The sequence below is a fragment of the Triturus cristatus genome, chromosome 8 (assembly GCF_964204655.1).
Source record: "Triturus cristatus chromosome 8, aTriCri1.1, whole genome shotgun sequence".
NCBI lineage: Eukaryota > Metazoa > Chordata > Amphibia > Caudata > Salamandridae > Triturus > Triturus cristatus.
Genome location: NC_140591.1, coordinates 157,879,713 through 157,895,628, shown reverse-complemented (window position 1 = coordinate 157,895,628; position 15,916 = coordinate 157,879,713). Strand labels below are relative to the sequence as shown.

The window sequence follows — 15,916 nt, the reverse complement described above, 5'->3', positions numbered from 1 at the left end:
AGCAATATCCAAAATCCAATTGAGGACTAGTAGAAATACACCTGAAACAGCAGGGTCTGGTAGAGAAACTGAAGACGGGAAGAAGAACTATAAGAGAGTCAACCTACCACCTCCAAAGGCAAGTGCCAGAGCACCGGGCTCTGCTTTAGAAAGAGATGGGAAACAGCACAAAATGTTTAGGGAGGACCTCAACCTCACCTTGGGGGCAAGAGAGGAGTTTAAAAATGAGGGCTTACATGTGTCTGTCTTTGGGGGTGGGGGAGGTAATATTCCTGAACCTCCCCTTAACGAAAGGGGAGAACGTTAAAAAATAGGACTTGCAGGTGACTGCGGAAGTGGGTCACCCTCTTAGAATAGGACTAGAATGAGGGGCAAAGTCGTATAAGAAAATATGATACTGGGAATTATACTAAAATTATCCACTCCCATGCTCACTGCTTATCTGCTTGCCAGTGACCATATTTCAAGCCTGGCATAAAGTCATGTGATCTGGTGATCCTTACTTGTACTGAGAACTAATATTTGCTCCTCTCGTTCTCCTTACAGCATCTCCCCAAACTCCAGCTCCGGATAGCAGGCTGGCTCCTGGATACGTGGTCCTCATCTTCCTCGCAGTTGTTTCTGTGATTGGAACCATTTCTTCGGTCCTCATCTACAGATATTACCGCCGCACTGGAAGATACGACTTCAAGCCCAAGCGCGATACGAGGGGCTACCTGGTGTTCTCCAACTAACTCCGCAGTCCGCGCGCTTGTCATTGCCATAGTCCTCAGATACAGGCACTTGCGTTTTTGTGAAGAACCCTCCTATTTTTGCTAAAATATGAGGGACATTTAGAGATTGACTTAACCTCACGATAGTTTATTTACCACTTTGTGGGACAACAAGGAACATTGTAGCCCTAAAGAGACATCAGTTCCCAGTGGGCGAAGGTTATGTTGAAATTATTTCCTATTTGACTTTGATTTACCTTCGGATGGATTCTCATGTTTAAATTCAATACATTTGAAACTATGTTCTTCCCTGACATTTTCTTCAGAGCACGTCACTAACATAGACATCTTGGTAGGTGAAGCTGTAGAGCTCGATGCTTTAAGTAGAGCTGGAAAATTACCCTGTATCTGGATCCAGTAGTTTATCCAGTAATAGTTTCTTTTTTGTGTTCAGGTATTTGTAGTTTTCTTTCTACATATAACATGCAGGTCATAGGTTCCAAAATCAGTAAAATTGTTAATAATATGATTTATTTCTGTGCTGAAAGTAGAGTTACATTTCTGGCATCTAGTTATATTTCTGGCATCTTGCAAACATTCTCTGACAAGTTCCGAAATGGCTCTTCTTCAGTTGAATAGTAATACAGAACAGTAAGACTGTATCTGGTCCTTTTGACATGTTGTTTACTAAAAAGGTCAGTTACATTGCAACTGACGCCAGCCTTCCCCATCCACCAATCACTATACAATCTAGAATCTTATGTGAACTCCTAATCTCATGAAAATGTCAGTAGGACGGAGTTCTTCTGAACTAGTCTGCACAGGTTTAAAAACCTAATCCAACAGGTGAGTCCAGAAATAACCTTCAATAACGAAATAAGTGCTTAGAGGAAAGCGCAAAGTTAATAAAATAAAAAAAATAAAAATATTGCACAGGTCTGAGTTGCATTTGAGAAGAAAACAAAATCACAATTTAGGCATAAAACTAGGCTTGCACTCCGCTATTAATACCAGGAGACTATAACCCGGTTTCCTACCACAAAATGTTTCTCATCATAAAATTGACTCTTCGTAGCTCGATCAACAAAATATATGATATGTCATGAACGCTGCGAAAAAGACTCAGAAAAAGAGAGGGAAGAAAGAAAATCAAAAGGTGTGCCTCCATTCTGACAAAAGCTGGATATTCTTAGGTAAATAGAAAACACAGACATGTCCACTAGTAAGGCACATGTTGTTTATTATGTTTTCAAAACTCTGAACGATTTTGGTGAACAAGAACACAAGCAAAAAGGTTCATCTTAAGCTCATCTTCCAGGCTAATGTAAGGGCATATTATCAAGGACGGCGTTAACATTTTTTACTGGTTTAGCGGCAGAAAACTGCTGCTAAAGCGGCGATAATGGGCTTGATAATATGCCCTGGAGAATTCCAATAGAAGTCCATGTTCTGGTGTGATAATATGCCTCGTAGTCGGGGGGACAGAAACCTTGTTTTGAGTCAGGCAAGAGCTTATGGCTAGTCACTTGTCATGATTTTACAGTGCAAAAGTGTTCACTTTTTGAGGACAGTTTTGCCGTAGGGAATATGATTGGGTCATCTTATGTTTTAACCCCTACCCTGCTCATGACGGAACCACTCCGTCATGAGCCACGGGTGCCGTGTGCTCATGACGGAGTGGTGCCGTCATGCTGAGGCTGTTGGTGGCCGCTCCGCCCACGCGGCGCTAATTCCCCGCCTGTGCGGGAGATTAGCGCCATGGGCGGAGTCATGACGTAACCACACCGTCATGAGCACAGCTCAACCGTGACTCATGACGGAGTGGTTCCGTCATGAGCACGGCGCCACCGCAGTGCCCCCAAACCCGCCCCAGCGCCACGGCGGAATTCCCGCCGCGACGAAGGGGTTAAAGAGTAGCATTAACAAAACAAACAAGGAATGCAATAAATGACATGCCAGCAGCGTACGTGTTTGGCTTGTGTGCCTGTAATATCAACAGTGGACAGATGGTGGCAGCAGAATACCATGCATGTGAAGGTATAAAGCTGACACTTACTGAGTCCTATCGCTGCTGATTTAATGTTAAGTGACTATGCTCTATCTTTCTGCGATATGCCAGGCCCTTTAATGCATGGACTTCATTAGCATCTGGCAACAGACAGCTAAAAGCGGCATTCAAAATAAAGAGAAACTACGCCTGGGCGTGGAAATCGCTCGCGGAGTTTTCGGACTTTTTCCCACTCCGCGCTCCACGTAGAGCGCAAAGCTCCAAAAAACTCAGCTCGCAGTTTTTTCTCTCTCGTGGCTTACCAATGGTAAGTTGCTGAGCATGAGCCAGAAAAATCGTAGGACAGACCACCTCCCAACAAGATTTTTCCACCTGGGCTGTCGGGGCAGGTCGCTACCGATCACGTTTAGAAACCTGCTGCTCGCGTTGAGGAAGCTGCTGCTCCAGTACATCTACTTGAGAGGCAGAAAGAAGCTGCGCTCCATTGCGCTGCATGTGGTGCTGTTACCCTTAATTTTATGGCGCGGGACAAACTCCTGGTGCTAAAAATCAGCGAGTGTAGTGTGACTTCACTGCGCTACTTTCAGAATTCCGTGGAATGCGGCGGCGCAGTACTCTGAGACTCCGCCCAGGCCTAAGGGACAAACATATTCACTCCCATGAAAAGCATGCCTTACAAAATGGACTTGAGGTGAGCAAACAAAATCATTGGATGCGTGGAAAGCTGGAGTTTGGAACCTTTTTTTTATTGGATTGTCGATGTACAGTATGCCTTATTTGAAAGTAGCAATGTGTTCCTTTTAAAGAGATTGGCAAGTCCTTGCATGCATGGTTTCTATGTCACTTTTAAATTTGTAAATTGGATTGTAATTCCGCAGTAAATCTTATGTGCGAGAGAAAATTGTTCAGTATTCTCATGCCGCGCAAGGCAGCAATATTTTGAGGGCTTCCGTTTTCATTCACTGTTAGCGCCTAAGTCAATCATCTAAATGCAGGACGTTTCTGCCCATTCGTAAAAGCATAAGTCGCGATAAGCTACGACAGCTGCAGCAGCCAATCAAGGCGTCTCCTCCATGTTTTCTGAAGCCGTAAAACAGCGGTTCAAGAGTATGATGCCCATTGTAGGAAAAACCTGTACAGACCCGAACGATGCAGCCAGCTTCTGTCCCACAGTTAGTGTTCCTTTCTGTGATAGAGTTTTCCAAAGCAGTTCAAACTCCGTGGAGCAAACGTACACCACTCTGTGGAAATCGCTCTCGGTCAAGGACACTTTTGAGGCCTCCTGCAAGGGACAGGTTTCCCTGATTGACGTGCCCTTTCGATGGCAGGTTGCCGTTGGCATGTCTGACACCTAGTTCTGGTGTCAGCCCTCCCTTTCCTGTGCTCACACGAGGTCCTTCACGTACCAAGTCGTCACCTCTCTTAGGGGCATATCAACAACAACCGGCGATAATTATCTCTAAGCGCACTTAGCGCTAGGATAATTATCGCCGGCTAGCGTGAATTTTTATCGCTATTAGCAACGCTTATCTCAATAGCGATAAAAATCCTCACGCTAACAGGCTAACGTGAGATTATCGCTGGAAACCCAGCGATAATCTCACGTTACCTTGTTGATAGGGACAGGCAAACTTAGCCATGATATCCTCCTTCCATAGGACATCATGGCTAAGTCAGAAAAATACCAGACGTAAAAAAGCAGCGTTAACCGCGGTTAGCGCTGCTTTTTTTGTCTCTAACAGGGTTAGCGACATTCTTGATAATAGGAGAAATGTCGCTTAGCAACATTTCTCCTATTATTTTACTCTGGAACGCCCCCTTTGCATCTCATTAGAGATGCAAGGGGAAGCGTAGAGTAAAAGGGTGCTAACATGCAAATTTGCATGTTAGCACCCTGTTGTTGATAGGGCGCTAGTTTTATCTCTCCTTTTTTGGCTTTTAAAGCCAAAAAAGCAGAGATAAAGCCCTTGTTGATATGCCCCTTGGTGAGTTTTCCAGTGCCATGTTTATGTGCAACCCTAACAAAGGCCCCGATAGTGAATGCATCATCATCATGAGATCTGACACTAGAGTAGTTGTCACCATCACTTCTACAGATTGTGGACCGCAACATATATAAGCCATTGCACACACTCAATTTCCAAAATCTTTAAATCAGTGTCATTTAAATAATATAAATTCTACAAAGTTAGAATTACAGGAAAAGCTTGCACTCATTTTTTTCGGAGTACTTTATGGAGTCTTTATAACTCCGAAGTCCATGCCCCTTTCTCCCATGCATTTGTCCTGTCCCTCAATGTCCAAATGCATCTATATAATCTTCGTTTAAACATTTTAAATAGAAAAAATGTACTCTTTGGTAGTAGATTCATATAACAGTATGATCTGTGTTTTGGCACACTCTATATATTGCTATCTTCAGCAAATACACATTTTAGCAACTTAAAATTAGATCTGTAAACACCAAGTTTTGTGACATTTGCTAGTTTTCTATGCACTGTACTGAAATAAAGCCATTATAATATCTGTTTAGCCCTTAGAATTCAAGTCACAACGCAGTTTCAAAACAGGCCCATATTATGTGATTAGAGGCGTCAAGCATAATGATAATTATTTTTAATATGATTGTGATTTCATGTATTATTGTAACAGAGAAAGAAAATACAAGATTGTCTATGGTTTCTATTTTTGATTCAGCATATTGTGATATTTTATTACTTGTACTACTGTGGGAACATTGTCATTCAATCTCAATAAAGACTATAGACTACACAGTTAGCAATTTTATTCTTTCCAGCGGGTAAATCTTTAGGCAAAGGTGTTAGCTTTAAAAAAAACATGTGGTCGGTGTTCATTCAATTCTTTAGGGTTCTTAATGGTTATGGAAACAGATAACCACTGTTACTATGCATGATACTGTGATCTGCTCTGTACAATTTTAATAACATCTAGTAGAGTATTGATCTTTTTTTGTAGAACAGTGCAAAGAAACTGAGCTGGATAGTGTGTGCTATACAAAATAATTCACAACAAATTCACTGCGTTCTCAATGTGAATTTCCAGACTGGGCATAACAAATGCCAATTAGATTGAATAATAGTAGTGTAGAAATTAGGGCTTTACATTCATCAAAATTATTTTGAGATTGTGGCAGAGGTAGATTGATATAAAGAATCAATAGGCATAAAAAGCCATACAAGAACTGCTGATGTACAAAAATATTGTGGTTAAAATGTCGACATTTTGTGACTGTAAAGATTGACCTCTTGTGACTGTAAATTGACTCCCAAAATATTGTCAGAGCAGAGTAAATAATAGTAAGTCTACACTTGGTACACTTGGCTGCATTATGTCAATATTTCAACACAAAATTGTTATGTAGATCCCAGTGTAGCAGACTGAAATGTGTACTGGGGGAATTTAAAGTGCCCAAAAGTAAACGTCCTAATTTTTTGCCTAATTCAATAAAAAGTAGTGTAATTTACCCAACCTAAGATATCTCCTTAGCACCCAGATGTAATGGTTTTTGTCGTTGCAAACCTTGTGATTCGTAAAAATCAAGGGGTTCTGACCCCAAAAATCATTTTTTTACTGTACGAACCTTATTTTGCTATTCACAAAAGATTTTCTTTATCTCACAATCCGATCCCAACAGAATGTGAATTTCAAATTGTGAGTCTCTAAGTTAGGTATCAATAGGTTCTTAATGCAATTCCATTCACAAACCACTATCAGCTACCAATTTTCAAGTTGGGCTTGTAACTGATTCACAAAAGGAAATGGCAACTCTGAGGAACTAGACAATGGTCCCCTAGGACCACTGCCAACTCTCACTGAAGTTTTTCAAAATTGAAAACTAGTTTTAAAGCAGCCCTGTTTCCTTTAAGGAAATCAGGTTGCTTAAAAGAAATATTGTTTTCAGTTTTGAAATGCAATCACAGGGATGCTGATCTGCTTTCCATTGCAGGCTACCATCCTGTGATTTAGCCAGTTACAGGGAGTCACAAATTGCGATCTGCTTAATGAATATTAATCCAGTTAATCATTCTACGATTCCCTGTGATTCTCAGTTTTTTAACTGACCTATTAGTACATTTGATTTTCCAAAACAATTTGTGCAATTTGCGATCACTCTTTGCAAATCCAATTTTAGGACATCTAGGATCATATGTAAAAAAGCATTTTTGTGGTCAGAAATGGCCTGCTTCTCAGAATCAGGCTGTTTCCAACCTCAACAATACTTTTTCATAAAAACAAAACACAAATTGCCATTTGTTAACATGTTACTGAATTACAAGTTGTATTTATTGATTTGGTATTTGGAAGGGGCATTTTTGGGCGTCACTTTCAAATACTGAATTGCAGTGCTATATATGAATGTTTTGCGACAGAATTGTAGTACTGCAACTTCATAATTTAGGGCCCGATTACGATGTCGTTAGGAAGGGCTCTGGATGGGATTCGGTATAGTAAAATCCGATTCAGAACCCTTGTTTCCTACCGAATCATTCAGTTTTCCCAACGACCGATTAGGATGTCCGAGAACTGTATGAGCAATCCTAATCGGTCCCGAAAGGTATTGGGTTGGTTCGAGTCTTTTGGAGCTGAATCGTTCAGCTCAATGGGCACGGTTTCTGGACGAGCGATGACTATGACCGATTCGGACAGCTGTTATGACTCGGTTTGCCCAAGATGAAATGGTTTTTGGAATTGGTCTTTGGGGGCCCGTAGCGGGCCCCCTTTTGCCCGGAGGTGACCGAATGTGGCCTGTGGGGGTACCCAAGGGAACCCTCTTCTCAACCATGCACAATGTGGCATGCACCATGGGGTGCCTGCCACAGGGTGCAAGGTTTTTCCCAAACACCCCTTTTTCCAATGGGAGCCTGTGTTCTCTGTCAGAAAACAGGGTCCCATTAGAATCAATGCGAGTCCGACCGAACGATGTTGGGAAGCATCATAATCGGTCATCCGGACTAACAGGACCCGGTTCGGTAGGAAACAAGTCAGTAACCGATTCGTTTGGGACAGTTTCCTAACGTCATCGTAATCGGGCCCTTAGTGATGATCCTGAAAGTGGCAAGAGAGATTCCGTCTCTACTGGTTAATGGTAACAACATTTTCATCTATCAAGACTTCCCCAAGGAAACGTTTAATATCAGCAAAGAATTTGGGGGCATATTATCAAGGGCATTATCGCCGCTTTAACAGCACTTTTTGCCGATAAAGCGGCGATATTTTTATCGCCCTATTAGCAAGCGTGCGCTAACATGCGTTAGCTGCCGTTTTATTTATCGCCTTGCATGCCAGCGAACTGTATCGTTAATGACATGCAAGGTAGGCGTAACTTACCTAAATTTCACGGAAAGAATCGCAAACAACACTTCGCTGTATTATCAATGATGACCAGCGATAACAAAATTCGCGCTACTCCCCGATGTACGCAGGTTTTTAACACCTGAAAAAATCCTGACTAAACATGGCCATACAAGGGAGACTAGCTCTGATCTCAGCCACAGACAGCAAAGAGGTAGACCTCATGCTGCATTATTAGCCCTTACCAAGTACAGAGGTGCCGTTGTCTTGTAAAGGGGGTACATTGCAGTGCATCACATCATCATCTGGCCTGTCACCTAACATTAAGAATATTGATTGTAAATTAGCAATGAATAGTTGTATCTTCTACCTTTGATGTTAGCATTCACTGTACCCAATGTATAGTTTGTGAACTTTCATGCAGCAGAGTGCGAGGCGCATGCCAAACGGGGTTTTCAGGCTGCATTGCACGTTAGCTGCTATCGCATGTTTGTCTATCACGTGTTAGCGGGTGTTTTCGCTTCCTTTCCCGGACACCATAGCATGTTATCGACTTCTTAATAATACGTCGATAAACATGCGAAATGTGTCCAGGAAATTAAGCGTCAAATGAAATGCGGATGACTTTCGCTGGCGATCATTATCGCCTGTTCTAGATAATATGCCCCATAATTTACAGCACTTAGAACAAGATTAAGAAGCTCTGGTTTTAAATATGGATTTTTTGATCAGTCTACTATGATAATTTGGAAAGATGATTTCTACATGTCATTTCAGCATCCTAATGACCTTCATGCCTTTTTGGATCAAGACTCTCCACTCTCGATGGATTCTTATCAGACTGCTAATTGACTCTCTTTTTTCTTACTATTTTTTTATGGCTAGCCTATTTTAAGATTTTCTCCTTTGGGCATTGTCTCTGCTGGTTACTTTTACAAAAGCGTGTGTGTGATTCTGTAACATTATTCATATTTTTATGTTGTCTTTTTATAAGTTTATCCTTGTTTTTCTGTTTCTTCTTTTCATTTATTCCTATTGCTACTTTTTACTTTTGCGATTATCTTTATTCTTCTTTCATGCTGTTCTCTCGCATTTGTGAATATGCATAATGTTAATAGAATTAAAATTGTTTCGTTTAATGGTAAAAGTTTGCGACACCCTATTAAGCATATGAACATTTTAGATTACCTGGCAAGACATTAAGCAGATATTTGTTTACTCCAAGGGACTCAAATAGATGATACAATTTGATAATACATGAATAAAAAATGGGTCCCTTGCTGTTAACAAAAAAAATGGAGTTGCTAACTTTTTGCTAAAAAACGTCATCTCCAAAACTAAATAAATATTCCGATGCAGATGGTTGATATCTTATAGTCAAAATTAAAATTGATAATACCGTTTTACATATGATTTATGTTTATGGTCCAACTGATGAATCAAAATTGTAGTCCCTTTTTACATCTGAAGTCATCAAATTAGGAAATGCTCCTCTTATTATTGGAGGAGATTTTAAATCTAATCTGTGACGCCCTGCTAGACAGAACATCTTTGACTATATACCGTCCTCTAAAACATTTTTATACTTTCAAATCCTTTTTTAAAACTACCAAACTAGTCGATATTTGGAGCTTACATTATTCAACAGATAAAAACAATTATTTTTTTCTCTAATCCTCATAATGCTTTTTCCTGAATAAATTATTTATTAATATCATGTCAATTAATCAATTCAACTTCTGAACCAATTATTCATATTAATGATATTTCTGATCATGTGCTCATTTCTTTTGTTTTACAATTAAACTCCACTCAGAAGTCTCAATGTAGATGATATATGAATGTGAATGTTCCTCTCAAAGACAATAATAAACCAAAACCTTCATCTGCAATACATAAATGCCAATTTTTCTTTCAATCCAGAAGGTTCTACTTCTATTGTAATTCATTGGGATGCATTCAAAGCATACATCAGAGGTGTAACCATGTCTACTATAGCACATGATAATACATCGTTTTACTCTAAACTTAAAAATGTGGCTAAAACCAATTGCTAAATATGAATACTTCTTTGTATGTATGTATGTATTTTCATTTATAAAGCGCACTGTAACCCAGCGGGCATCCTGGCGCTAACGACACAGTGGAGAGACTTGGCATCAAAAAGGCTCATAGAAATTAAGCTCTGGGAAAGAGCCAGGTCTTAATCTGCTTACGAAACAGTGTCAATTCCTGAACCTGTCTTAGCTGTAGGGGAAGACTATTCCACAGACGTGCGGCCGCAACACTCAAAGTACGACCCCCCAAGGTAGATCTCGTCATCTTAGGAATCCTGGCCAACCTGGCTGCCGAGGATCGCAGATTGCGCCTTGGGGCGTACCAATTAAATAGATGTTGCAGCGGTCCAGGGCCAAGCCCATGAAGAGCTTTAAAAACTAAGCACAGAGATTTAAACAAAATTCCCTGTTGCACAGGGAGCCAATGTAACTCTGATAATGCCTTGGTGCTTGATGCTGTGCGCGGTCTCATATGGGCAAGCTTTGCAGCTGCAACCTGGATACGTTGAAGTCGCCGAATCAGGTAGACAGGAGACTCAAGCAGCAGGGCATTACAGTAGTCCAGGCGAGCAAGAATAGTACAGCGTACCACTGTTCCTCTGACATGGACAGGAAGCAGTGGTAGAACTTTACGTAAGCCTCTCATAAACCTATGGCAATTAGAGGCCACTTTGTTAACACGCGACTCCAGACTCAACTTCTCATTGAAACAGACCCCCAAATTACGCATAGTCTTCACAGGGACCAGGGGTGATTACAAGGGAAGGGGCCAGAAATTAGAAGGTAAAGCCTGTGGCACTTTGCCCACTGCACAGTGCAAAATCTCTGTTTTAGCACTATTGAATTGCAAGACATTATTCTTCATCCAGGATGCCATTTCCGTCATACATTTATGAAAAGTAGAAAGACAGTCCGCATAGACCCCTTCCAGGGAGATAATCAGTTGTGTGTCATCAGCGTAGTTAACTGCCCTGATGTTATTAGTTTTCAAGATTTTGACCAAAGGGTGCATGTATACATTGAACAGAACCGGGGTGATTGAGGAGCCCTGAGGAACACCATGTTTGTTGGACAGAAAGTCCGATTGATACGGAGGCAGAAATACTGCCTGTCGTCTGTCCGATAGATAAGAGCAGAGCCACTTCAGAGCCAGGTCTGTGACACCCGCCTCCTTGAGCCTTCGCAAGAGAGTGTCATGGTTAACCGTATCGAATGCGGCGGATAGGTCTAGCAATTTCAAAGTTGCAGAATTCCCCTTATCTGCACGCATCCGAAGATCATCCAAGACGGTAACCAATGCAGTTTCGGTCCCATGTCCTGGGCGGAAACCAAACTGGTTCTCCTCCAGCCTGTGATTGCGTTCCAGGAAGCCAGAAAGCTCCTGACTGACCAGGCGCTCTGCTATCTTAATCGGGAAAGGTAACAAGGATATAGGACGATAATTCCCATAACAAGCAGGGTCCAATGAAGGTTTCTTCAGTAAAGGAGAAACCAGCGCATCCTTCCAGCAGGACGGGACCACTCCACTACTGAATGACTGACTAACGATCTGATGAAGATACGGTAGAGTCTCGGGGCCCAGTTCCTTCCAAAATCTCTGAGGGATAGGATCCAACGGAGAGCCAGAGCACACTTTCTTGGCCAGCCTGATAAACTCCTCCTTGGAGGGGCAAGTCCAGTGATCCAAAAGAGGTCCTACTAGAGGCAGTTTTTCCCCGGGGTCCGTACAATCAGCCGAGCTGGCTGTCAGTAAGTCCACCCCTACCTTAGTGCTTGACAAGGGGTCAGATTGCAGACCCTCAATAATTCCTTTAATTTTATTATGGAAAAAGGCTGCCAGCCCATCACATAATTCCTGTGAAGGAGTAATCTTGTTACCCATACACTCTGGATTGGTAATGCCTCTCAAAATATTAAAAACACATTTCACACTGTTGGGTGCTTTCAGTATAAGGTCCGCAAAATACGACGCCTTAGTGGTTACTATGGCTTTTTTATATCTGATTAGCAGATCCCTCCAAGTAATTTTGTCACTATCTAAGTACTGGCTACGCCACTGCCTCTGCATGTTTGCGTTGAATCTTAAAAGGCCTAAGTTCCTCCGAAAACCATGGCGCAGAGGAAGATCCCCGTTTCCTAAGCCGCTTCAGGGGAGCAGACAAATTGATAATATTTACCAAGTGCCTACACAACGCCTCATAGTTTTCATCAACCGACTTCTCAGGATCAAAGGGGGGAGCCGCACCAAAAAGAGGCGCTAATTGGGCTTTCCTCATAAGAGCCTTCCAATCCCTGACCAAAATACTCCTTTCCTCCCTGGAAGGGAGCCTGCTTCTTGGGACCAGTAACATTCGAAATTTGACCAGATGATGGTCGGACCAGTCCACTGGTAAAATACCATCCATGGCCACCACATTGTCCCCAGCAAATATCAAATCCAATACATGGCCAGCTGTATGAGTGGCCTCCAACACTCGTTGTGGCAGATTAATATTGGCACACGATTGAATGATATTATTATAGGCTGTTTTCAACATTACATTGGGCCATAGGTTAAAATCTCCCAGAATCAGCAATCTATGGTGAGTAAGTGCCAGGTTACTAATTACATCAAGAAACTGCTGTTGTGACTGTTCACTTATGGACCCAGGGGGTCTATAACACACTAAACCGGCCAAGAGGTGGCCAGACCTGTCCTTTAGTGAAAAACCCAGAGTTTCCATATACACAATCTCGTCTATGTCCAATGACGAAAAATCCCACAATTCTTTATAAATAATCCCGGTTCCACCCCACCGACCGCTAGATCTTGACTTAGGAAAGGCTTTAAATCCAGGGGGGCACACTGACCCTAATTCTAGGTCCAGGCCAGGCTCTAGCCAAGTTTCTGTCATGAAGAGTACATCTAGATTATGTTCCTCAATTAACAGTTGAATTTCCGTAGCGTGCTTAGGGAGCGACCTAACATTGAGGAGGCCACAAATCAGCCCCTCCTTATATGATGAGCAAGCAACATTCCTCACCAAAGGCCTTGACCCCGGCACCCCCGGAACCAAACTGCACCTACCCAACTCATACAGCTGCTTCAATGCGTAGCAATGCCGCACAGTAGCCAATGATATCACTTACAAAGTACACCTACAAAAACCTCATTATGAGTTAAACTCTGTTAAGTAGAAGGGCTGGCATTCAAAATTTTAATTATAAGGCAAAATTCAGTTTCAGTGCTAACAGATCTCGAATGCTTTTAGCAAATTATCTATATATTAAAAAAGATTAAATCCAATCAATGCAATTCATGGTCCAAATGGGAAAAGTGCACTAATGCACAAATACATTGTTAATTATTTTTTGGATTATTATTCCACTTTATACAGTAATCCTCAATCTACTGATACCCAAAATATTGATACATTTGTAGAGGCTTGTGATTTATCTAAACTTTCGCAATCAGTTAGACATAAACTGGATTTGCCAAGCTCTCTAGTAGCAATTGAATCAGCCCTAAAATCACTAAATCCCCTGGTCCTGACATTATCCCTGCTGAATTTTATAAAGAATTGCCTCCTCGCCTTGTACCCCATCTACTCAAACTATTTACTCACTTTAGTCCCGTCACTTGATGCTGCAAAAGCTTTGGATACAGTCCATTTACAATATTTATTTCATACCTTGTCAGCATTTAATTTTGGCAGTTTGTTTATTCACATGATATTAGCTCTCTATTCAGGTCCATCTGCCAGACTTTTCATTAATGGACAAATCTCTTAAACCTTTTACCTTTTTAGAGGCACTAGACAAGGATGTCCCTTATCACCATTGCTTTTTCTCCTTGCTACTGAACCTTTGCTCTCTGCCATCAGAAACTCCATTGAAATTGAAGGCCTTATTATTAATGATGTTACTATAAAAACTTTAGCCTATGCTGACAATGTTCTGTTATATATTAGTAAACCTGACTCCTCCATTCCTCTTCTGCTAAACCAAATTCAAATGTACTCTCAGGTTTCAGGCAACACTTTAAATACTATTAAAACAGAATTTATTTCTGTTCATGTTCACTGTAACCCAGATAACAACGACATAATATTGCAAAAAGAATAACTGAAATATCTTGGTATCCTATTTTCTCACTCGATTAAACAATGAATTACTTTGAATTGTGATTACATTCTTTTAATCTTATTAAAGCTACATTTCATATGTGAGCTAGCTTACATATATCTTTGTGGGGGAAAAGTGTGTCTATAAAACTAGTAATTGCTCCAAATATATTTTACTTCCTTTCTATGCTACCTACTCAACTACCTCTTCGGTTCTGTATAAATGTAGATAAACTCTTATCTAAATTTATCTGGAATAACAAAACTCGTTAAAGCTATCAAAAATCAAAAGTTACTAAGGTTAATGGAGATTTTGGCTTGCCAGAGTTTCTTAGATATCATAAAGCTTTTATTCTAAAAAAAGGTTATTTTAGGTCCAGTCATATAGATCTAACTAAGTCATCCTCGTGGCTTCTTATTGAACAAAGATTGGTATCATCCTCCCCTTTACCTTCATGAGAAACTTTGTCCAATTTACTAAAATCATCAACCGTTAAATCTACAAAACTAATCTTGCAGCACTGAAACTGTCTTTATGGTATATCCCATTAATAAAACTTGCTCGAACTGCAAAGTGTGGCAATCTTGGATGAAAGCTGGTATGTTTTACTTAAGAGATATATAACATGATCATACCTTTTTAACTTTCACTGAATTGCAACACCAATTTATTAGGCTAGGGTAGGCCCTGGCCAGCCCAGTGGGCAGGGTTCAATTGATTTAAAAAGTAGGACGTACTTTTAAGTTTTACATGTCCTGGTAGTGAAAAACTCTTAAAATTAAATTTTTTCTCTATTGCAAGGCCTACCTCTGCCATAGGATAGCATTAGAGTTACCCTATTACATTGCATAAGTGTAAATTCCAAATGGGATTGGTTGTCAGTTCATGTTTGGTGTCTCTGTAATCACAATTTAGCATCCTAACTTATGGTGAAGTCAGATTTTAAATTGTAATTCTGAAAATGGCACTTTTAGAAAAGTGACATTTTCCTGCTTTGCCATTTAGGGGCATATGTATCAAACTCCCCTTTAGCGAATCCTAATTTGCGAGATTTTGCGATTCGCAAAATCAGATTCGCTAAACGGGATGTATAAAATAAATCGCTAATCATTAGCGATTCCTTAAAAGTCGCAAATAATTCGCAGAATCCCGTATTGCGATTTCTTAATAGCGAAATTCGCTAACTAAGAAATCGCAAAAACGGGAATCTGCAAGCCTGGTGCAGGCTGATGACATCACAAACAGGAAACTGTAGTGATTGCCTGCACCTGCTCACCTGAGCCACACCCAGAGGCTGCTTGTGGAGTGTGAGGAGGCTTTCCTGCAGACAGCAACCAGCAATGGATCCCAAACAAAACCAGCAGGGCAAAGATGCAGAAAAAAGAAAGAGAAAACACAAGTTTTCAGAAAAGGAGCAGGAGGTCCTCATTGAGGAGATGGTCTGCAGCCATGAGCTCCTCTTTGGGAAGAAGGCACTCAAAGTCCCAGAGGCCAGGAAGAGGAAAATCTGGCTGGAAATACAGAGCAAGGTGAATGCTGTTGGAGTCACCACACGCACCATCGAGGAGCTGCGCAAGCGGTGGTATGATATGCGCCAGAGGTCCAAGGAGAGGGTGGCAGCCAGACTCAAGGATGCCAATCAGACTGGAGGAGGACCATCCACTGCAGAGCAGCCAACCCCCCATGAGGAGCTCGTGGAGTCTACCCTCCTGCCTGAGAGC

The 15,916-nt window shown here is 41.2% G+C and overlaps 1 protein-coding gene across 1 annotated transcript in view; it reads left to right on the top strand.

The window, feature by feature from the left end:
* UMODL1 (uromodulin like 1) overlaps positions 1-2,435 on the top strand; it is a 633,174-nt gene extending 630,739 nt beyond the window's left edge. The window contains exon 19 of the mRNA XM_085621215.1: positions 547-2,435. Within this exon, the coding sequence (XP_085477341.1) occupies positions 547-734 (188 nt within the window). The 3' untranslated portion in view covers positions 735-2,435. The remainder of the gene's footprint in view (positions 1-546) is intronic.
* The last annotated feature ends 13,481 nt before the right edge of the window (positions 2,436-15,916 follow it).